General features: G+C 43.4%; 1 protein-coding gene across 5 annotated transcripts in view; it reads left to right on the top strand.

Moving 5' to 3' along the window:
• pbx3b (pre-B-cell leukemia homeobox 3b) overlaps window positions 1–25015 on the top strand; it is a 188042-nt gene that overhangs the window by 12827 nt on the left and 150200 nt on the right. Inside the window, exons 1-2 of one of the 5 annotated variants that reach the window (XM_085965619.1) lie at window positions 1–77; window positions 1593–1639. The exon at window positions 1–77 is cut by the window's left edge and continues 496 nt beyond it. The exons of 3 other annotated variants lie outside the window; for them this stretch is intronic. In XM_085965619.1, coding sequence (XP_085821745.1) covers window positions 1594–1639 — 46 coding nt within the window. In that variant the 5' untranslated portion in view covers window positions 1–77; window position 1593. The remainder of the gene's footprint in view (window positions 78–1592; window positions 1640–25015) is intronic. One more of the 5 variants, XM_085965618.1, reaches the window with a different exon arrangement.

Raw genomic sequence — 25015 nt, 5'->3', positions numbered from 1 at the left:
ATGCTGGCCCTCCTTTTACTCTGGTTTGATGGGGATTGAAAAGCGAAGGCTGTGTTTATTCTCTTCCGAAAGCGGAGGTCAGATGCAGTACATTGCAGCTAGTTTGTTCTTCTGTTGTTTTTCTCTGTTGGTTGAAATTACTGTAAATTAAATTTAAACGGTTATCTTTCCAAATGGTGCTTTTTTTATTGTGAAGAATTTTAGATAATTATGAAGGCCATTTGTAATAAGTAATCTCATCAGTTATATGATACAGAAGTTCCTTATTCCAGTCAAACATGGGGAAATGCATATTGTTTTTCTTCATTAGTTCTTATTAAAAAAAACTCTTTCAGTTGCCCAGTTTTGATTTCCCTCCCCCAGCATGGGAAGGTTGAACCAGACAGGAAGACATAAATTAATATAGTTCTCTGGATAAGTCACTTATTAATAATCCATTCTGTCATGATTCTTGGCACTGCCAGCATGACAGTTGCCTCACTGTTTTTCCAAAACAGATAGCAGACTGCTATCAACATCCTATTTGGAGATGTTTCAGATGACAATTTGTTACCATATTTTTAAACCTAGCATTTAAAAAAAAAAAAATCAATTTATTTTGAATTGCAGCATATGTTACTTTGGGCTTCATGGCCATTTCTATGTTTGTAAGATTATAATAGCTGTTTCTAGCTTGGATTTTTAAACCGCGAGAGAGTAAAACTAGGGAAATGCAAGCTCTTAGGGCAAAAGTAGTTTTATATTTATTCAAGTATTTGTTGCTGCAGAATTCAAGACAAAAACACTTTACACCGGTATTACCATTTATACAGGGATGGCTTTTCTTGGTCTTTGAAATACTGCACTGGGACTAGAATTTACCACAGTCTCTGATATTGCATTAAGAACTGCCTCCCTTCTTTGGTGTGCACTTTTTGAAATTCTACAATGATCATAGCCTTGTCTACTGTAAGGGATCGAAATAATTCTAAAATCCTTTTAATATTAGAATTTACCATATTTGTAACCAAATAAAGCAAAAGATGATTTGTCACTGTATGTCTTAGTGAAATTTTAAAGAGTAGATTCTGACAGCAGATGTTTTGCTGACACTGAATATTTTGTTCACTTCAGACTCTCATTTCAGGCCTACTTCTGTCACCATGATTGATTTATTTCATTGTGGACAATGGGCTTCACAACCTGATTTCCCCCCTCCTTTTTTTCTTTTGCTGAAGTGCCGATAGCTAGAACAGCCTTGACTTCATAAAAAAGCATCTTCTAAGGTCACTGTTCGAGGAACCATTACAGCAGTGCAGATGCAGATTTGCAAATCAGAGATTATATCTTCAGGCATTGCTGTCAAGTGTTATTCAAATAACACCAGCCTCACATTTGAATAACGGCAGACATTTTGAATTAATTAATCAGAGGAGATAGTCCAGGGCTTTTCTCATTAGTCTTCAGGTCAGGCTAGAAAAGATATATGTGTTGGTGATGATATCCTTGTCTTTAATCGTGATTTATGAAGATTTAGGATTGTGTGTGATTTGTCAAAGGTTCTGGGAAAAGGCTTGTGCATATTTCATTATCTAATCTGTGATTGATTTCAGGATGCTAAAAGATATACCTATGCTGTTCAGATGTGTGAGAAGCACTGGTAGGCACTGCATCCCAGGACTTTTACTCTGTTATCTCTTATGACTGTCAGAAAAAGCTGTAAACTTTTATTGCCTGCAGTTACATAGCCATATTTTAATTATTGTAGAAAACGCTTACTCATTCTGTCTTTCTAAACAAAAGCCACATATAAAAAAAACAAAAATTCTTCTAAGCTTTCTTTATCCATACTTTTGTTGGAAAAGACATTAAAAAAAAAAAAAATCTGCTGCTTTCTTGTGGTTTTGTCGGTGTAAAAGCAGTAAAATGTTATCGGTTTGGTTTACTTTTGCTAACTAGTGGTCTTAACATTGGTTTTTTAAAAAAAAAGGCATTTTTTAAGAAGACTCAGTTTAGCCCAGTGAAGACAAAGGGTGAAAGTTACAGTACACCTTGGGGCAGAACCAAAAGATAATAATTCAGCCATGCCTCTTTCAGGACCTTTTGTTTATGCTTTGGAGCCAGCTTTTATTAAAGCAGCATTAAAAGAAAATTGTAAATATCCCTTCATGCTCTAGACGTCTGTACAGGAAATAGCTGTCTCTCGCAACAGAGTCTATCGTTAAAAACAAAATAGCAAGATTAGTATGTAGGGCTGACAGTTAGATCGATGGTTTTTGAGTTATGTTTCCCTACTTTAGTAGTTAAACAATTGAGCTTTATTAAAAGCTATCATAATGTCTTTACTTACTAAAAGTCAGCTTTAGAGGAACCAGGTACAATGGCTTGGCACTTGAGAGGATACATAAACATAGGCTATTGCAGGAGTGACTGTTTTTTCTTGAGAGAAAGACATGAAACTCACAAGTTTTACAGGTACAAGTAAGTTATAAAGATAATCCAACAGGTAAAGCCAGTATTGTGACCTTATCAGACAGGTAATCTGTTTATTAGGAATCAGAGGTTTACTGCATACATGGGGCGGGGGGGCATGCAGTTAATCGTGTCTGTGCCACTGCTAGTCTTCAGCTGGAGCTATCTACTCTAATCCCAATTCCCTTCTCTATCCCTGTATTCTGTGGTATTTTTATTCCATGGACATCATTGTAAATGTATTTTTGAAGACAACCCAGAACAAGGCTTTCTGCTGTCTGTTACCACTTTCTAAAATGTACTAACTGTGCAAAACCTTTTTCTACCTTTTTCTTGATGTCACAAGACTTCAATATAGCTTTGTGAATGTTGTCCATTGCATCTGCCATGGCTGGCAAAATATGATCAAACAGTAAAAGCCCACAAAGGAAAATGTACGTTGCTTTTTTAAAGAATCCTTCATTGAGTTGAAAACAGGTATTTAATCTCATGATCCACATGATGGCTTTGAACCTTATAGTTTATGGCAGTATCTGAATCCCTTGATTAAATTACAGAATTATAACTTGCTTCCCGACATCCATTATTCTCCATAAATTTGTGTACAGTGAAGTACAGTGTCACTGGCCAGTGAAGTTAGACCGTGAGAATAAAATAGAGATTAAACAGGAGTTTCCTTGATGGCTCAGTGAGTAAATGCACCATATTACTGTATGTGGTGCTGAGCCATAGAGATCTGTAAGATCTCCGGGTTGTCCGTTGATCTGTGTGAGCTGATCTCAGCTGGGGCAGCACTAGAGTACTATAATTTGCCTCAGAATTTGCAGACTTAGGTAAGGGTTATGTCAGTCATGATTTCTTCTCCTGGTCACTATCTAGTGATCCCTGTTGGTGTGCATGTGTGTGCTGGGTGAGGATGTGATTGGGTTTACACATGGAAAAAGGATCAATTTTCAAGCTCACAGAAGGCTGTTGGTTCCTATTAGAATTTACCCCACTTTGAATCACTTGCCTCAGGAGAGGCATTAGGAGAAAAATTGAAGGAGAAAAATAGTTTTTAATAGTGAAAATGGAACAAACAAAAAGGCTCTCAGTTTAACATTAATAATAGATAAATTTGAAATTTGTAAAATATTTTTCTCCATGGTTAACTGTTTTTTAACAATGGAAACTGATACGAGGGAAGTTGGATAATATTTGTGTGTAAAGCTCAGCATCAAATATAAAATTTGGTTTTAATTTAACCTGCTGATAACAAAGCAGTTGCCAGTTTTTTTTCTACAAATGTGCCAGCCGATCTCCCTTGGTGTTTCTTATAATGAGTCTGAGGATGTGCTCTTTTATAACAAGAGGGATGTTTATCCCATGGAGGTGATAACATCAGGACCAATGATTTGCAGAAAATCAGTGATTGAATAAATCAAATTCCATTTGTACTAAAACAAAAGCAAAATACTGCGGATGCTGGAAATCTGAATAAAAACATAAAATGCTGGAAAACACTCAGCAGGTCAGGCAGGATGATATCGACCTGAAACGTTAACTCTGTCTCTCTCCACAGATGCTGCCTGATCTGCTGAGTATTTCCAGCATTTTCTGTTTTTATTCCATTTGTACTAAATTCTGTGCAGGAATTTTTAACTATACTTTGGGGATTGAATTCTGCCCAATATTGTGAAAATCATAAATGCGTGGTTTTTGCATTGTATATAAATACTAGTCAATCTCCCATGGTGTTGGACATGGGGACTCTAGACCCAATATGGTTATCAGGTGAAGCAGGGTTAGAGGGTGGGCCATAATTTAAACCCTGTGCTAATTCAGTCCCCATTTTAAGCACGTATGTTTGTATTTCCATTATAAATTCCCATGTCCACATTTCAAATGGAAACTGGCTATGTAAGCTTGACCTACGACAGTTACATCCTCCTGCCAAGGGTGGCGCAGTGCTTCCACTGGAATGAGGTGTAATTACAGCGTGACAAATTTACATAGGCACTTTCCAGTTTCAATGTAGACATTGGAATTTACACTTGATAAAGTTGAACGTGCGTGCAGTTGAAAGAATTTATAATTACATAATGGATTTTATTTGTAATATATTTTACCTATTGTGTATTTGGTCTCTATCCCATCCCATTTTAAAAGCTAAGAATACACAGCAAATTGCTACGCAAGATGTACCAGTTGGAGGTAGATATCGAGTATTTAGCTATATTGGGGTAGGGGAGTGAACCTTAGCTGCTTTAGGGATGCTCCTGTGATTTGGAGCAATGGGGATAGTACTGGGGGGATGGACCTGGGGTTTAGCAGACTTGGGGTGGGAGCCCTGAAGTTTGACACTGCTGCAGTGTAATTTGGGGATTTGGTGATCTTTTGGTTTGGCATTACTATGGAGGGGGTACCTGGGATTTGGAAGCACTGTGGAAGGGAAACCTGAGGTTTCGTATAACTGGGATGTATGTATGTGATATAGGGTTTGGTTCACTGATGGGTTTCTGGTGTCTCAGTGGTAAGGGAAGGGGGGTCATGAGCATGACAGCACTCAGTTGGGGTGAAAGGTCCAGCAGCATTGGTTTGGAAGAGATCTCTGCAAACATTGTATTTGATGTTTTGTGATTGGTTCGTGGATATGTATCTATGTCTCTGTCTTTCTCTGTCTCTGTCTCATAACTGTTAGTAATTATAATGTTTAAATTTTATATCTAATACCAAAACACAAGTGATAATTAGACGTTTCCTATTTGATTTCAAAATTTAACTTGGGGCAAAAATATCAACTCCAAGCCCAGGCTTTTGGACGAAACTGAGGTCTTCAAGTAAAAACTATAATGAAGATGTCAAAAGAGACAAAGACAATTTAGTGGATAAATCTAATATTGTAAAACATATATATTTTTAATTTCTTAATTTGTTTAAAACCTTATTTTGGACATTGGAAATTTTGATTGCTGATGAAATGGCATAATGGCAGGCAAAACTCTTTAAGTGATACAGTTGGTTCATTGACTAAGTGCGATGCTAAAATATTGACATGTTGACATAGGGTTTTCCATTAAAAACATTGTGACACAGGAAGTAAGAGTAATATGACAGGAAGTATGGGTAGTCAGAAGATTTTTAATCTGTGATGTATTTAAAATCTTGTCTGTGGACTTCCTTCTGCACCACTCGACTGCCACAGAGAGTGCTGTGAGTTTGGGGAAGTGTGAGTTAGGGTAAGTGGGGTGTTAGGTGCTCTTTTCAAACTTTAACTCTGTGGGTTGTAGTTAATAAGGCCTTTCTGGTGCAGAGTGACTGTTGGTAAACCATTTAACTGGTGTAACTAGAGGGATTGATTTAATTTAAATCCAATTAATTAAAGGGGATACTAGCATCTAAAATCGGGCAGAGGGTGTCTATAACTAACAATAAAAAATTTAATTAATTACATAGAATGGAGCAGGTGATGTGTTACTGTTGCGAGATGTGGGAGCCGGTGAACCCCATTGAGGCTCACGGTGATTACGTCTGTGACAAGTGTCTGCTGCTACAGGAACTCCAGCTCCGTGTTGATGAGCTGGAGTCTGAGCTTCAGACACTGCGACACATCAGGGAGGGGGAGAAGTACCTGGACTCTGTGTATCAGGAGGTGGTCACACCTATGAAGTTAATTAATTCAGATGTAGCCCATGGTCAGGGACAGGACGGTGTGACTACGAGTGAGGCAGGTACGGGGATCCAGGAGGTAGAGCTGGAGGAGCTGCAGCCCTTGCTCTTGTCCAACAGGTTCGAGGTTCTTACTCCCTGTGGGGACAGGAGCAGGGACTGCAGGGAGGATGAGCAACCTGGCCACAGCACCGTGGAACGGGGGGCCATTCAAGAGGGGGGAGTAAATAGAAATGTTGTAGTGGTAGGGGATAGTATTATTAGGGGGATAGATAGAGTTCTCTGCAGCCGAGAGCGAGAGTCCCGAAGGCTGTGTTGCCTACCCGGTGCCAGGGTTAAGGACATCTCCTCTGGGCTGGAAAGAAACTTGCAGTGGGGGTGGATCCAGTTGTCGTGGTCCATGTTGGTACAAACGACGTAGATAGGACTAGGAAGCCGGTTCTGTTAAAGGAGTATGAGCAGCTAGGGGTCAAATTAAAAAACAGAACCTCAAGGGTAATAATCTCTTATTACCTGAGCCACGAGCGAATTTGGCTAGGACAAATAAAATTAGAGAGTTAAATGCGTGGCTCAAAGACTGGTGTGGGAGAAATGGGTTTTGCTTCCTGGGACACTGGCACCAGTACTGGGGCAGGAGGGAGCTGTTCCGTTGGGACGGGCTTCACTTGGCCAGTGCTGGGACTAGAGTCCTGGCGGATCATTTAACTAGGGCTGTAGAGAGGGCTTTAAACTAACTAGTGGGGGGGAGGTTCCTGGAGAGCAAATAATAAAAATGACAACAGAGAAGGTCATAGACTTAGGTAGCAGTGGGGAAATTAAAAACCAGAGCGTGTCAGGAAGGGGCAGAAGGTATGGAGTAAAAGGTAAAGTAATAAAAAGGGCAAAAGCAGGAACTAAGTGTCACAAAACATATTTGAAAGTTCTCTATCTGAATGCACGTAGCATTCGCAACAAAATAGACAGTTAATGGCACAAATAACTACATATGGGTATGATCTTGTGGCCATTACAGAAACATGGCTGCAGGGTGACAATGCCTGGGAATTAAACATACCAGGTTATTTAACGATCAGGAAGGACAGGCAGGAAGGAAGGGGAGGTGGGGTGGCTATGTTAATAAAGGAAGGAATCACTGTAATACAGAGAAATGATATTGGGTCAAAAGATCAGGATAATGAAACAGTTTGGGTGGAGGTAAGCAATAATAAGGGGAAAAAACACTAGTGGGCATAGCCTATAGGCCTCCGAACAGTTGCAACTCTGTTGGACGGAGTATCAATCAGGAAGTAGTTGAGGCTTGTAATAAGGGAACATCTATAATTATGGAGGATTTTAACTATCATATTAATTGGACAAATCAAATTGGGCAGGGCGGCCTTGAGGATGAGTTCATTGAGTGCATTAGGGATGGGTTTCTTGAGCAGTATGTAACTGAACCGACCAGGGGGCAAGCAACCTTAGATCTGGTCCTGTGTAATGAGACAGGATTAATTAAAAATGTCCTAGTAAAGGATCCCCTTGGAATGAGTGACCATAACATGGTTGAATTCCATATTCAATTAGAGGGTGAGAAGGTTGGATCTCAAACAAGCATGCTAAGCTTGAATAAAGGAGACTATGAAGGTATGAGAGCGGAATTGAGTAGAGTGGATTGGGAAAATAGATTAAAGGGTAAGACGATACATGATCAGTGGTGTACATTTAAGGAGTTATTTTACAACTTCCAAAAAAAATATATTCCACTGAGAAGAAAAGGGTGTAAAAGAAAAGACAGCCATCCGTGGCTAAGTAAGGAAATTAAGGATAGTATTCGACTAAAAACAAGGGCATATAAGGTAGCCAAATCTAGTGGGAGGATAGAGGATTGGGAAAACTTTAAAAGACAGCAAAAAATAACAAAAAGATTGATTAGGAAAGGAAAGATAGATTATGAAAGTAAATTAGCAAAAAATATAAAAACAGATAGTAAGAGTTTTTATAGTTATATAAAAAGAAAAAGGGTGGCTAAAGTAAATGTTGGTCCCTTAGAGGATGAGACCGGGAAATTAATGGTGGGAAATATGGAGATGGCAAAAACACTGAATGAATATTTTGTATCAGTCTTTACAGTAGAGGACACTAAGAATATCCCAACACTGGACAAACAGGGGGCTATAGGGGGGGGAGGAGCTAAACACGATCAAAATCACTAAGGAAGTGGTACTCGGTAAAATAATGGGACTCAAGGCGGATAAATCACCTGGACCCGATGGCTTACATCCTAGGGTCTTGAGGGAAGTGGCGGTAGGGATTGTGGATGCATTGGTAATAATTTTCCAAAACTCCCTGGACTCAGCAAAGGTCCCGGCAGACTGGAAAACTGCTAATGTAACACCCTTATTTAAAAAGGGCGGTAGACAGAAGGCTGGAAACTATAGACCGGTTAGCCTAACATTTGTGGTAGGTAAAATTTTGGAGTCCATTATTAAGGAGACAGTAACAGGACATTTGGATAATCATAATTTAATAGGACAAAGTCAGCATGGTTTTATGAAGGGGAAGTCATGTTTGACAAATTTGCTGGAGTTCTTTGAGGAAGTAACATATAGGGTGGATAAAGGGGAACCAGTGGACGTAGTGTATTTAGACTTCCAAAAGGCATTTGACAAGGTAAAAAATCACGGGCTTGGGGGTAATATTCTGGCATGGATAGAGGATTGGCTATCTAATGGAAGGCAGAGAGTTGGGATAAATGGTTCATTCTCGGACTGGCAATCAGTAACTAGTGGTGTTCCACAGGGGTCAGTGCTGGGTCCCCAACTCTTTACAATCTATATTAACGATTTGGAGGAGGGGACCAAGTGTAACATATCAAAGTTTGCAGATGATACTAAGATGGGAGGGAAAGTAGTGAGTGAGGAGGACATAAAAAACCTGCAAGGGGACATAGACAGGCTAAGTAAGTGGGCAGAGATTTGGCAGATGGAATACAATACTGGAAAGTGTGAGGTTATGCACTTTGGCAGGAAAAATTGTAGAGCAAGTTATTATCTTAATGGCAAGAAACTGGAAAGTACTGAACTACAAAGGGATCTCGGGGTCCTGGTGCACGAAACTCAAAAGGTTAGTATGCAGGTGCAGCAAGTGATCAAGAAGGCCAATGGAATGTTGGCTTTCATTGCTAGGGGGATAGAATATAAAAATAGGGAGGTATTGCTTCAGTTGTACAAAGTATTGGTGAGACCGCACCTGGAATACTGCGTACAGTTTTGGTGTCCATACTTAAGAAAAGACATACTTGCTCTCGAGTCAGTACAAAGAAGGTTCACTCGGTTAATCCCGGGGATGAGGGGATGGACATATGAGGAGAGGTTGAGTTCATTGGGACTCTACTCATTGGAGTTCAGAAGAATGAGAGGCGATCTTATTGAAACATATAAGATTGTGAAGGGGTTGGATCGGGTGGATGCGGGGAGGATGTTCCCGATGATGGGTGAAACTAGAACTAGGGGGCATAGTCTTAGAATAAGGGGCTGCTCCTTCAAAACTGAGATGAGGAGGAACTACTTCACTCAGAGGGTGGTAGGTCCATGGAATATGCTGCCCCCAAAAGCTGTAGAAGCTACATCATTACATAAATTTAAAACAGAAATAGACAGTTTCCTAGAAGTAAAGGGAATTAAGGGTTACGGGGAGCGGGCAGGAATTTGGACATGAGTCTAGGTTCGGATCGGACATGGCCCTGTGGGTAGCGGAGCGGGCCCAGGGGCCGTGTAGCCTGATCCTGCTCCTATTTCGTGTGTCTAATTCTGTTAGATTCAGGAGATGGTTCTGTGATAGTGGATTGGCGGTTAGGATCAGATCAGCCATGAACTTATTGAATGGCGGAGCAGGCTCGAGGGGCCGATTGGCCTACTCCTGCTCCTATTTCTTATGTTCTTATGTTGTGACGTATGTGTCACATTTTTTGTCAACTTTTCCATTTTCATTGCCAATGTCCACAATTATAATGGCAATCCCCTGCGTAAACTCATCACTCCTTTGCACAAATTGACCACTGTGTTCCCATAATTCACAGATCACAGATACCCCACAGTGCAGATAGAGGCCATTTCGGCCCATTGAGCCTGCACCGACACATATCCCACCCGATCCCCGTAACCCCTACACCAACACATATCCCACCCTATCTCCGTAACCCCACGTATTTAGTCCCCTAACACTAAGGGTCAATTTATCATAGCCAATCAACCTAACCCGCACATCGTTGGACTTCTTCCATCATGTTTTCTGAATTTTTTTCTCATCCATCATTTTTCTCTCATTAAGTGAAATTTCTATATCCAAATTAAGGGTTTTACCAAAATTTTAAAAAAATTACTGAATTCATAGTAACATATCTACATTTATCCATTTGTCCTTTGTATATTTTACTGTCTCCATTAAAAGTCTCTCCCAAAAGCCTGGGCTTGGGGCTGATATTTTTGTCTAGAGTTGTGACTCTGAGTTAAATTTGGATTGTCCAATCTATACATATGCACTTTACTTAATCTCCCACAGTGCAGTCAGCTGTACCGAAGAGTATTTTCTTTCTTTAGCTTCTAGCAATCTCTGCTCAAAAATATTTCTGAATTAATTTAAGAAAAGCTAAAACAAGTTTGAAAGGATTGTGTGTGTATACGTGCATGTGTACGTATGAGAGAATTTTTTTTTCTGATTACTCATCTGTTGCAGGCTTTGTTTCTACTTTAAACTTTACAAAGTGAAAGAGAGATAGACTGGTTTTTGAGGGAGAGAGAGACTGAGGTCAGAGAGAGACAGTGAAGGGGAGAAAGAGTGTGGCTTTCTTCATTTAATGTTACTTCACTTCTCAAAAACAATTTTGACACGAGCTAATTATCTCACTTGTGTTTTGTTGATAGTTAGAAAAGGTCAATGCTAATTTATTGTACCTGAGAGACAGAGATTTTAATTTTTAACATTTGTGAGGTGGGAGCAGAGAGAAAGACAGACAGACTGACAGATCGTAAGACAGACAGACAGCCAGCTTCTTTCCTCATTCTAATTTGATTTCTTTAAAAAAAAAACAAGTTGAATTTTGAAAGCAAGCAGATTGGAAGGTGGGATAAGAGGGAGGCTGGTGGAGGGTCTGTGGCACATGAGGGGAGGTAAAGGGATTGAGTGGGTTGTTCAAAGGGGTAATTATGTGAGTGGTAGAAAGGGGACTGCTACATGATGGCAGCAATGGGGTGGGGATAGCATGTGATTGGGGAAGATAATGGGAAAGGTACCGCTGCACAAAAGCAGCCTGTAGCTGTTTCCCCATCACATTATGCCATACCACAAACCACCTGCAACTCAAAAGGAAACAAGAAAAAGACTGAGAAGCAAAAAAAAAGAGTTTAATGGGAGAAGCAGAAGAGAAGAGATAGAAATGCAGAACCAGAGGAGGAGAGATAAAGAGAAACAGCAACATGACGACAGCAGAGACAGGTAAAAGAAAGACCATTTTTTCTGTCATACCGTATGCAACACCATGGGAGATCAACTAACTTATTAAATATCGTGGCAGCGAAATTCGGCTCCTTTGCGCCTGCTGTTAGCGCCTCCAGGGGGTGCTAACGGGGCGCAAAGGGCTTTTCGCGCGGGCGGGGGCAGCGCCCCCTGAGAAATTCACCGGGGTGCTACTGAGGTGCTAGCCGTTAGCGCTGCGCCCCCACCGGTAGCGACGTGGGCGATGACGTCATTGCCATGCACCGCGACTCCTTACCGCCCGCTGCAGAAATTCGGCTGTGGCCCGTGAGGCTGCCGCAGGTGGTGTCATTTAAATTTTTTGGCTGACCTCCATGGTGACCCTTGGCATGGTCTGTGGCTGCCATCGCGCAGCCCGGCACCACGTCTTGGTGCCGGGCTGCAGCCATGGCACCACGCCACCCTGGTGGGCTAGTGTGGGCCATCGGAGGCCCTGCAGAGCTCACAGCGTCCCTCCTCTTTAACGGAAGGGGAGGGGCGCTGAAACATGTCAGCGCTACTCGGGTGGCCGCGTAGAGTTCCGGTGCTACTGCGCTTTGCGCCTCTGACACCGCTCCGAGAGGAAGTGGAGCACCCGAGATAGCGCTCTGCTTCTCCGCTGGGGCGGTAAGCTGAATTTAGCGGCTGGGGCGCTACTTTTGCACCGGGCGCTAAATCTCCGGCGATAATTCGGTTACTGCCCCCAAACGGGATGTAACTGAATTTCGACCCCCTTGTGTTCTATATGTACTTTACAGCTCTCTGCAGGCTTTAGTTTTTTTTTAATTGTCAAGGAAAAATGGAAAGAGATGGGTGTCCTTTTATATGTCTGAGTGAATCGACCATGGCAGTGCTCATGGTGAATCAGGAGTGTTTGCTCTCATTTCTCCCCCCCCCCCCCACCATCATACTTGGCATCTGTTAAACGATAGTCCCTACGTCTTCATTATATGACCACTAGTACTTTGTCCTCTTTGTGGTGTTTACATCATTGCCTCCGCAAGATCCTGCAAATCCATTGGCAGGATAGGCGCACCAACGTCAGTGTTCTTGCTCAGGCCAACATCCCCAGCATCGAAGCTTTGACCACGCTCAATCAGCTCCGATGGACGGGTCACATTTTCCGCATGCCCGATATGAGACTCCCAAAACAAGCGCTCTACTCGGAGCTCCGGCACGGCAAGAGAGCCCCAGGTGGGCAGAGGAAATGCTTCAAGAACACCCTCAAAGCTTCCTTGAAAAAGTGTAACATCCCCACCGACACCTGGGAATCCCTGGCCCAAGACCGCACAAAGTGGAGGAGAAGCATCCGGGAAGGCGCCGAACACCTCGAGTCTCTTCGCCGGGAGCAAGCGGAATCCAAGAGCAGGCAGCGCAAGGAGCGCTCGTAACCCAAGCACCCCACCCACCCGCCCCTTCAACCACCGTCTGCCCCACCTGTGACAGAGACTGTAGGTCTCGCATTGGACTCATCAGTCACCTGTGAACTCATTTTTAATGTGGAAGCAAGTCATCCTCGGTTCCGAGGGACTGCCTAAGAAGAAGGAGAAGACATCATTGTTACCCTATGCTCTGAGTCAGCCGAGCTCGCACTGCTCCTGTCTTAGCATCCTCCTTATATCTCCTGTCTACCCAATGTCTTAGCGCTTACCCCACTTAACACTCTGTGACCCTATTCCACCGCTGTCTCTTGTCCTCCCTCTCTCCCAATATCCGTTGTTACCTTCTTGCCTGCCCGTCCATGTTCTGTACTCATTTTTTCTCTTACCTGTGTCCCCCTCTTTGGTCTTCCAACTGTTACCCCTGAAGATCAATTAACAGTAAGGCAGCTTACAAACTGTCCAGACATGTGCTGATGAAATCTAGAATTGGAACAAGCTACTTTTCTATGTAACACAATGGCTGCGATTTTGCTGGCGCTCAGAGGGCGGGCTCAGAGGTGGGTCAGCTGTTAAATTCAAAATGATTGACGGCGGGTTGGGATCCCGCCTCCATGTAAGTTTCCAAAGTGTCGGGTCTGCAATTTCAGAACAGACCCGACACCAAGTGGCGGGGGAGGCATTTAAGACAGTTAACTGCTTGTTAACTATTTTGCCAGCCTTTTTCTCTTTTCCCACATTTTTAACGGGGTTCGCGTCGTTCGGCGATCACGTCAGGTAAGTAGGTCGGGTTCTCTATGTCTCCCCATTGCTGTGAATAGGTGACAGCTGCAAAAGTGGTATGAAAGCTACCATTTCACAGCTGGTCCCTTTCCATTGTCAGAAACTTGAGTCTTCAGGACTTGGAAGACACTTTTGAGCTTTATACAGTTTGGAAGTGTTTGAAGTAAACTCTCTCTCCACTGTCACCTCCTTGGAGCAAGCTCTCTCACCATTGACAGATCGCTTCTGTCATCTCAACTTCAGCTGCCATCTATTCCAGCAGCATCGGTGCCCTTGAAAAAATCTCACCTTGGTTCACTGAATCCCTCCACGATCAGCCCCAACACCAACAATACCAGGCACACCAACAACAACAGCAACCTTCTCCGCAATCACCTGATGCTGCACAGGACACAGGGCTGCCTGGGAGGCCAGCGATGGCATCACCATGGTCAGATTTACTTCACTTGGTGCTGTACATCCTGGCTGCCACATGATGCGCCAGGTTAACACCACCCCACACCAGCACCATAAAGCATTTCTACAAGGACCAAGCTGTTCCTTTCACACATATCACCATTGCGCGGGGTACTGTTATGTATCACCATTCACTGCAACTCACTAAGACACTTCCAAAGGTGAGCACAGATTTGTACAATAAAGCAAAGTGTTGAAAATAAAGTTTTCAATGTTTGCCAACACATTAACAGAAAATTTACATGAACATTACATAAGACACCCAAGTGTCTACCCTTGTGTGTTGTTAGTTGGTATGATTGGACTAGGATGAGGGTGAGTGCGAGGGGTGGCTAGTGAGATGGGGAAGTGATAATGTAGATAGAGAGGGATGGGTGGAGGTGCAAGGTAAGTTGGTGTGAGTAAGGATGTGCAGGAGTAGGGTACAGTAGGGAAGGCAGAGTTATGGGGATGTGATGAGTGACACAGCAAGATGAGGTTGAGTGTGGCTTTGCAGTAACGTTTCGTGATCTACTGAGATCATTGAAAGATTTGAGCCAGTGCAGCCTGGTCCCCCTGACAACATCCCTGCTTTTGCCCTCCTCTGCAACCAGGCTGCGTTGGTGTTCTGGGGAGGTCTCTTCCGCCCATGGTCTCTTCAGCCTTGTGTGCTGTGACTCCCCCCCATAAGCATATGGAGGGAGTCATGTGAGAGCCTGGGTTCAGCCGTGCACTTTTGTGCAGTGCTTGTCAGTCTTTGCAGCACCTCGATGCTGCAGAACACTGACAGCACAACCTTTAAGGAAACCGGCTGATGACGCGTCATCAAATGACATCATCAGGCCCGCTTCCTTTTAATTGGCCGGGAGCCCCGCAGGGCAGGCTTAACAAACCCTATTAATGGAAAATCCTTTTGACAGAGTGGCTGCAGCTGGGAGTGGGACCGGAACTTGTCAAACAGCTCTCCCGCTGTGAACCCGCCTCCGCTGGGAAAACCCAGCCCAATGAGTTTCAAAATATTACTGTAATTCTGTGTTTTTCATTGTCGCCTTCAAACCATGGTCCCGTGAAAACTCCATCTTCTTGCATTGGATGACTGTGTAAACTATGCCTAATTTGCTGTTTTAGAATTTTTCACAATTTATATACAGTATCTTGGGATTTTAAAGGCAATAAAGTTTTTTTTCCCCCAAGTACTTCAGGATGACATGGACAGGGTGGTGAAATGGGCAGAAGCATGGCAGGTGGAGTTCAATGCAGAGAAGTGAGAAGTGATGCACTTTGGGAGGACTAATATGGAAAGACAGTGCACTATATATGGCACGATTTTGACAAGTGTAGATGTACAGCGAGACCTTGGTGTCCATAAACACAAATCCTTAAAGGTGGCAGGGCAAGTTGATAAGGTGGTTACAAAAGCATACGGGTTACTTGGGTTTCTAAATAGAGGCATAGAATATAAAAGCAAAGAGATCATGCTAGAACTTTATAAATCACTGGTTAGATCTCAGCTGGGGTATTGTGCACAATTCTGGGCACCATACTTCAGGAAAAATGTAAAGGCCTTAGAAAGGTTACAGAGGAGGTTTACCAGGATGTTACCAGGGAGGAGGGACTTCAGTTATGAGGAGAGGTTGGAAAAGTTAGGACTGTTCTCCTTGGAACAGAGAAGGTTAAGAAATAACCTAATAGAGGTTTCCAAAATGATGATAAGAGTAGATAGAGAAATGCTGTTCTCTCTGGTGAGTGAGTCAAGAACCAGAGGTCATAGATTTAAAATAATTAACAAACGATCTAGAGGGGAGATGAGGAGAAATGTTTTCTCCCAGAGAGTTGTCGGGATCTGGAACGCTCTACATGAAAAGGTGGTGGAAGCTGATTCTATAAATAATTAAAAAAGGGAGTGGGACAGATACTGGAGGATGAGGAACTGACAGAGTTATGGACAAAAGCGGGGATGTGGGACTAAGCATGACGGCTCTTTCAAAGAGCCAGCATGGGCACGATGGGCCGAATGGCCTCCTTTTGTGCTGTAATTTTCTGTGATTCTATGATACATGCAAAACATGAACTTGTTTGAAAATTGAGTAGCCCAATGATGGGTTTGAAATACACACAAGGAGAGAAGTGGAACCCTAATCTATACTGAATTGTACAAAAGCTGATAAACCACTGTTGATGAAAGCCCTTGGAATACTACATCTATCCCATGATGCTGTATATCTTCAGAACATGTACAGTGCACAACTATGCTGTGTGCCCACCATTTAAGCAAATGGAAAGAAAATTGTCATTTTCATCAGGTTTATTGTAACAAAAGCAAGGAGGGAGTTGAGGACTGTAATTCCTGAGAATCTCAATAATGAGTTTCATGCCTTATAGCTTACACTCTGTTATTCTGTGTGCACTGTATACACTAGATAATTGAGAGGATTGGGAATTTGAATTTCTGCCTTGACATACATTCTGATATTATTGCTGTCATTGTATGAGATTCACTAATTCTCCTTCAACTGGGACACAGTTCTTCTCTGGAGTGGGGGAATTTGTACTCAAACTACAGCGTTCTAACAATGACATTTTGTAAATCACTGGGGTGGATTGTCCACACCAATCCATTCCTGTAGAAACATGCCTCCATTAGCCATTTGTGGAGGAGCATTAGAGTACTTTGTACCCTGCACTGTCCCATCCTCCAAGCTTACAGAATAACTGATGGCAGTGTGAAAAGGGGAGAAAATAATTAATGGTTTAGTCATTTTTTTCCCTGTGGAATATTTTTGTGATCATCAGGGTAAGAGATATCAAATACTGGTGAATAGAACACTTTCCACTTCAATCACTGACTGTCAGCATTAAGCACCCCCAGGTCAGTTTAGCATGGCCAGATGCAGAATGAAGTTCCTTCTACTTAACCCTAGTAAGGGAAGAAGAATTGCTCTGGGCACTGCATGTAGTGAGTTTGTAAATACATTCATGAAGATTTGCTCTGGTCATTTAAAACAAATGTGTTGGCATTTTCCCTAGAAGTACCAACCAGAAAAAATCTTCATGAGTGTATTTGCGATAGTGCTAAACAGAAACTGAATAATTCCTTCCCCAGTGTGTCTTAACTCCAACTTCAGAAGTGCCCCATACTGCATTTGTGTGAGATTTCTATTTCCTGCACTCGGACCATCTTGGGCATGGAGAGACACACGCCTCCCCAATTCTTTGGCTTTTCCGACTTGCCATACGTTCTCTCAGCTGCCAGGGGTACATTGTTGGGATCTGAGATGAGGGTACGGCAGAATGCGGTTTTAAACCCCTGCACCCTTTGGAATTAATGCCCTATCTCAAATCGTCCTTTCTCTAAAGTCCTGAAATACATTGTTGCCTTACATCTTCATGCCCACCTCTTAAATTACTTGCTGTTTGAGACCTTCCAATCTGGTTTATGGCCTGTTCATTAGCACAAAGACAGTTCTGGTCATAGTCACTAATGACTTCCGTGAGTATGAATGCAGGACATTGTCCCTCCTTATCCACCTCAACTTCTTCATTGCATTTGACATCGTTGTTTATTTTATGCTCCAATGTCTTTTTGGCAGTCAACTTTAGTGGCACTTACCATCTCCTGGTTTCATTCATACTTTTCCCACTACTGTATTATATATTTCCCTTACTCCTCCTTTCAGACTTTTCTTTCCACCTGCAGTTTACCATAATTCCATTCTACTTAATCTTCCATCTTTTGGGGTGTACTCATTTTTTTCCCCATTCGGAGATTTCTTTCTGATGTGAAGAATGATATTTTAGTGTGACTTCTTGATACAGCTGGTGAGTAGGAATGGAGGACTTAAGTGGGTGCAGAGATTCACTCGTATCTGAACGGTTTCCCAAGCATTGATTCTGCGCTTCTAATAATAAAATGAGGAAGCAGCAGGATCAATCTTGGAAAACATCACCTGATCTGCTGTTCACAACTGTATTTCTCTCCCCAAACACCGCCCCCCCCCCCCCACTCTGTCTCATTGTACTGGGGGTTGGGGCTTGTTTCAAGTATTGTCCTCGCTGCACCTGCCTTCCCCACTCTGTTATTGCATGCTTATTTCCCTCTGATTTTAATCTCCGGCAGGCATGATGTCTAGTTATCTGCCCTAAATATTTTATTCCTTATGTTGGCTGATCCATTAGAGCCCTGAAAATGATACCCAAGACCTTCGTATAAACTCAGTGACCTACAGTCCTGGTGCGAATTACCCATGTCAATTTCTGATGGATAGGCCTTTTAAGGTTCTCTTCAGTTTACACTCTCGCCATAGTACCATTTAACAAAAACAATTTTTTAATATTACTGATGATTGGGTTAATTTTTCCGTAGATGTTTGTTCTAATCTAACATACATATACTGTGATTTTGTTCTTTTCTTTCTTTATATTACTGCTTCATTTCTTTTCTTGCATACTGTAGCTATTGCTTTGCAATTGAAAATTCCAAAAGTAACAAGAAACAGCTGTGCCTGGACATGTGCAGTTGTTTTTCTGGTACTTTAAGACTGTAGAATCTGCCCTAGAAGATAAATGGAACGGATTCCATAACACTGGGACAATTCTTGAAGAGTTTCTGCAATATAATTACTTAATGAGTAATGTGTCCATTTTAGTGCCTATTTGTGCCGAATTTTGTACAGTTTTGTGTTGTGGCCCTGAACTTGGTTGAGACAGCCAAATGTTATTTTTCTTGGGACTCTGATAACCAGAAAAGATGTAGGGGAAAAATTCAGTTGGTTAGCCGGGAGGCGCTAACCAACTGAATTTTAAATGGATCTTTAGAAATAAGTCACAGATGTCAGGTTGCTGGAGTTTCAGTGCTTTCTTGTCAGTTTGACATTGTACAACAATTTAATTCAGGAATTTAAAGGTTCTTTTGTATCAGGAGTGTTGTGGTAACTAAAAAGTAGTTACAGTTATTTTTAAAAAATATCAAAGTGCAACACTTGGCTTACATTAATGGGTGCTGTGCTGGCAGACGACCTCGCCCTCCAGGATCTACGGCGGAGAGAGCAGAGGCAGTGAGAAAGACTGGAACATGTGGCCAGAGGGAGGAGGAGGGCCATCAGGGCTCAACAGGGGGCCTTACCCTCCGAGGGTATTCCGAGAGCACTTCTCCTACCTCCAATTAAGCGAGGAGCAGTGTATTAGGAGGCTCCGCTTCACCAAGGACGTGGTCACAGAACTCTGCCACCTCCTGCAACCAGACCTCCAGCCTCAGATCAGGGCGATCACGGCCCTCTCAGTGGCAGTCAAGGTCACCGTCGCCCTCAATTTCTTCACCAGTGGATCCTTCCAGTCTGCAACAGGAGACATAGCTAACATTTCGCAGTTTGCCATCCATCACTGTCTGGGAGGTCACAGAGGCTCTCTGCAATAGGAGAAGGGACTATATTTCCTTCCCCATCACCAGAGAGAAGCAGGACGAGTGTACATGTGGCTTTGCTAGGATAGCGGCATTCCCCATGGTGCAGGGCGCCATTAATTGTACCCACTTGACTTTGCGGGCACTGCATAACAATCCTGATATCTTCCATAACCGCAAAGGCTACCACTCACTTAATGTGCAGTTGGTGTGCGACCAATAACAGCGATTCCTCAATGTGAATGCCTACTATCCTGGCAGCAGCCACGATGCCTTCATCCTGCGCCAGAACGGTGTGCCAGCACTCTTCCAGCCACCATGTCAAGCTCGCGGCTGGCTGCACGGAGACAAAGGCTATCTGCTCTCCACCTGGCTCATGACTCCCCTCTGCAACACCAACACTCCTGCCCAGCACTCATATAATGACAGGTAAAAATAAGCAGAGTGGGTCAGGAAGGGACAGAGAGAGTAACAAAGGTAATAGGGCATCAGTGACTAAGGTGACTTCAGGGGAAAATAGAAAAAAGTCAAAGATAAAGGCATTATATCTGAATGTGCAAAGCATTCACAACAAAATAGATGAATTAATAGCGGAGATAGAAATGAATAGGTTTGATCTAATAGCCATTACAGTGATGTGGTTGCAAAGTGACCAAGGTTGGGAACTAAATATTCCAGCATACTTAATTTTTATAAAAGATAGGCAAAATGGAAAAGGAGGAGGGATGGCCCTGATAATAAAGGATGGGACAAAGACAGTAGAGAGAAAGGATCTTAGCTCCGAAAATCAAGCAGTAGAATCAGTTTGGGTGGATCTAAGAAACAACAAGGGGCAGAAAACATTGGTGGGAGTTGTTTATAGGCCCCCAAACAGTAGTTATAATGTAGGGCAGAGTATAAATCAGGAAATTAGAGACGCATGTAACAAGGGTAATACAGTAATCATGGGGGACTTTAATCTACATATAGACTGGGCAAACCAAATTTGCAGTAATAGTATGGAGGACGAATTCATGGAATGTATACAAGATGGTTCCTCAACATAGTGACCTAGAAAACTAACTAGGGAACAGGCTATTTTAGATCTAGTATTGTGCAATGAGGAAGGGTTAATTAATAACCTTGTAGTAAAGGGGTCTTTAGGGAAGAGTGACCATAATATGATAGAATTTTATATTAAGTTCGAAAATGATTTAGTTAAATCCGAAACTAGGGTCTTAAATCTAATCAAAGCAAACTACATAGGTATGAGGGGTGAGTTGGCTAAGGTAGATTGGGAAACTACAATAAACGGTATGATGGTAAACAAACATTGGCTAGCATTTAAAGAATTAATACATCATTTACAACAAATATACATTCCTTTAAGGCACAAAAGCCCCACAGGAAAAGTGGTCCAACCGTGGCTAACAAGAAAAGTTAAAGATAGTATTAGATCAAAGGAAGAGGCTTATAATGTTCCAAAAAGTGCAGTAAGCCTGAGGATTGGGAGGATTTTAGAATTCAGCAAGGAAGGACCAAGAAATTGATAAAGAAAGGGAAAATAGAATATGAGAGTAAACTAGCGAGAGACATAAAAACAGACTAAAAGCTTCTATAGGTATGTAAAAAGGGAAAGATTAGCGAAAGTAAATGTGGGTCCCTTACAGGCTGAGACAGGAGAAATTATAATGGGGAATAAGGAAATGGCAGAGAAATTAAACAAATACTTTGTGTCTGTCTTCACGGAAGAAGACGCAAAAAACCTCCCAGAAATAGTGGAGAACCAAGGGTCTGGCGAGAATGAGGAACTGAAAGAAATTAGTATTAGTAAAAAAAAAGTACTAGAGAAATTAATGGGACTGAAAGACGATAAATCCCCTGGGCCTGATGGCCTACACCCTAGGGTTTTGAAAGAGGTGGCTATAGAGATAGTTGATGCATTGGTTGTCATCTTCCAAAATTCCATAGATTCTAGAATGGTTCCCGCGGATTGGAAGGTTGCAAACGTAACCTCACTATTTAAGAAAAGAGGGAGAGAGAAAACAGAAAACTACAGACCAGTTAGCCTGACATCAGTAGTAGGGAAAATGCTAGAATCTATTATTAAGGACGTGGTAACAGGGCACTTAGAAAATAATAATAGGAATTGGCAGAATCAACACAGATTTATGAAAGGGAAATCATGTTTGATGAATCTGTTCGAGTTTTTTGAGGTTGTAACGAGCAGAATAGATAAGGGGGAACCAGTGGATGTGGTGTATTTGGATTTTCAGAAGGCATTCGATAAGGTGCCAAAGAAGAGGTTATTATACAAAATTAGGGCTCATGAGATTGGGGATAATGTACTAGCATGGATTGAGGATTGGTTAACGGACAGAAAACAGAGAGTAGGAATAAACGGGTAATTTTTCGGGTTGGCAGGCTGTAACTAGTGGAGTACCGCAAGGATCAGTTGTGGGCCTCAGCTATTCACAGTCTATATCAATGATTTGGATGAGGGGACCAAATGTAATGTATCCAAGTTTGCTGATGATACAAAGCTAGGTGGGAATGTAAGTTGTGAGGAGGATGCAAAGAGGTTCAAGGGGATATAGACAGGCTAAGTGAGTGGGCAAGAACATGGCAAATGGAATATAATGTGGAGAAATGTGAAGTTATCCACTTTAGTAGGAAAAATAGAAAAGCAGAGTATTTTTTAAATGGTGAGAGATTGGGAAATGTTGGTGTTCAGAGGGACCTGGGTGTCCTTGTACACAAATCACTGAAAGTTAACATGCAGGCACAGCAAGCAATTAGGAAAGCAAATGGTATGTTGGCCTTTATTACAAGAGGATTTGAGTATAATAGTAAAGACGTCTTCCTGCAATAATATAGGGCCCTGGTGAGACCACACCTGGAGTATTGTGTACAGTTTTGGTCTCCTTACCTAAGGAAGGATATACTTGCCATAGAGGGAGTGCAACGAAGGTTCACCAGACTGATTCCTGGGATGGGGGGGATTGTCCTATGAGGAGAGATTGAGTAGACTAGGCCTATATTCTCTGGAGTTTAGAAGAATGAGAGATGATCTCATTGAAACATACAAAATTCTTACAGGGCTTGACAGGGTAGATACAGGGAGGATGTTTCCCCTGGCTGGGGAGTCTAGAACCAGAGATCACAGTCTCAGAATAAGGGGTCGGCCATTTAGGACTGAGATGAGGAGAAATTTCTTCACTGAGGGTGGTGAATCTTTGTAATTCTCTACCCCAGAGGGCTGTGGAGGCTCAGTCGTTGAGTATATTCAAGACCGAGATCGATAGATTTTTGGATATTAAGGGAATCAAGGGATATAGGGATAGTGCAGGAAAGTGGAGTTGAGTAGATGATCAGCCATGATCTTATTGAATGGCGGAGCAGGCTCGATGGGCCGAATGGCCTACTCCTGCTCCTATTTCTTATGTTCTTATGACAGCCATGCCACCACCAGGAACATCATTGACCATCAGGGTGCTCAAGCAACGGTTCCACTACTTTGACTGCTCGGGAGGAACCCTCTAGTACTCAGCTGAGCGGGCGTCCCATTTCGTGGTGGTCTGCTGCATGCTCCACAACTTGGCCATGATGAGGGCCCAGTCCTTGCCACCAGGTATTGCAGGACCACCTCAGGAGGAGGAAGAGGAGGAACAGGAGCGAGGGAGGAGGCAGCCACTCAATCGGCCTTCCGGAAGGGCGTTCCGTGATCGCCTCATCAGACTGCGGTTCGAATAAATTAAACCCCAGATCCCCGTTGCCCACCACATCCCCATCATTCCACCTCTGTCGCAGACCATATCACAGCGCACAGCTGAAATGAGAGAAACCACAAAAGAATTCAAACTGAATTAATACATTTATCAATAATCAGTGCACACATATTTACAGCAACAATATGAACTATTCACCCTTGTGCAATCCCTTAATACCTCTCATTACTGTGCCTTTGCCTGCTCTAGTGCTCCTACGAAGTGTTGGCCCAGTGGCTGGTGGAAGGCTGCTGAGTGCACGTGCGGGAGACTTCAGATGGCCTTGTAGGACGCCCTCGACCAGCTCTGTGCCTGGAAGGCCCGGCTGTAGACTGCACCACCTCAGCATGGGCGGCACAGTCTGGGCTGGCTGGATGACAGGCAGTGACAAGGGCAATGGCGGAGTGGCAGTGGTGGGAGCAGGAATGCTATCATCCTGAGAGGACAGGAGATTCCTGACCCACTGCCACTCCCCCGGGGCATCACCTCAGCATCCCTAGCAATCTGTTGGAGCACAGATTGCTGGCCTGCTGCGGCACCATGAAAGCCCCGGTCGACGGTGGTAGACCCAGCCACGATGACAGCAGTCAGATCTTGTGTTGCATCAAGTTGAGGCAGCACGAGAGCAGTCTGAGATTGGATGCCACCAAGCATAGACTGCATTACCACATGACGACGTTGTGTCGCTTCCGCCTCTGCTACAATGGAAGCTGCCAGATCGCCCATCACACACGGCATCAGATCTGGGTCGCCACCGTCTTTCTGGGAGTCTACCATCCTTTGCTGACTGAAATTGATGGGCTCCATGGTGTGCGCAAAGCATTGTGCAATGTTGGAGGCGGACTCCTCCACGCTCCTTATCATTGCCGAGAGGCTCTCGGACACCTTTGCCATTGCACCCATCATCTCCGTGTGCATGCCCATCACCCTTCTTCTAAACGCCTCCCCATCGAAGTCCTCATCTGAGTTCTGTGCAGCAGAACTCGTGCGTGAACTCTCCCTCCGGGGAGATGGCTCCGAGCTACTCTTTCCCCCGGCTTTGCTGCAGTCCACTCGTCCCCGGTGCCTCCCCCTGTGCAGATTCCGCTACTAAACTAGCAGCTAAAGAACGCGTAATGCCAGTATCTGAGCTGGTGCCTGCGGGTGAGACATACAGTGACGTGGTATGTTCTTCCTCATCCTCTTTTCCCGCCTTGCTCTCTACGGTGCCCTCAGGGACCGGCTGCTCAGGTGCTTGCTCATTATCTGAAAACAAAAAGGCACAAGAGTCGGGTTGTATGGGGAAGGGGCAGGAAGGGGGAAATGCATGCTGTGCGAAATGCTTGTGGGGTGAGGGGGAAGTGGGATGTGAGAAGAAGGAATAGGGATGAACATACCGTTGTCGTTCTCAAGGGGGTCAACATCGCCGGTGGCCACGGCGTCCACCACCTGCCGCCCAATAATCTGCAGCACTCTTTCCTCCAGCGCAAACAGTGGTTGGGTGTCGGCTTGTCCCCTGCCTGTGCGCTCCTGCTCCCTCCTGTTGTGAGCCACCTGGGCCTGCAAGAGAAAGGAAAGTGTGTGAGTAAGTGTGGAGCAATGTGTTTGGGTGATGTGCCTGTAATAGTTGAATAGCTGTCATTGTGTGCAAGGTGTGAGTGTTGGTAGGTAAAGATTGTTGGTGGGTGAGTGCTGGGGGTGTGGTG

Source organism: Somniosus microcephalus, chromosome 23 (genome assembly GCF_052327205.1).
Source record: "Somniosus microcephalus isolate GS21.2 chromosome 23, FLI_Smic_1.0, whole genome shotgun sequence".
In the NCBI taxonomy this organism is placed as follows: Eukaryota; Metazoa; Chordata; class Chondrichthyes; order Squaliformes; family Somniosidae; genus Somniosus; species Somniosus microcephalus.
The sequence above is the reverse complement of the archived record's forward strand: the minus strand, read 5'-3'. Positions and strand labels throughout refer to the sequence as shown.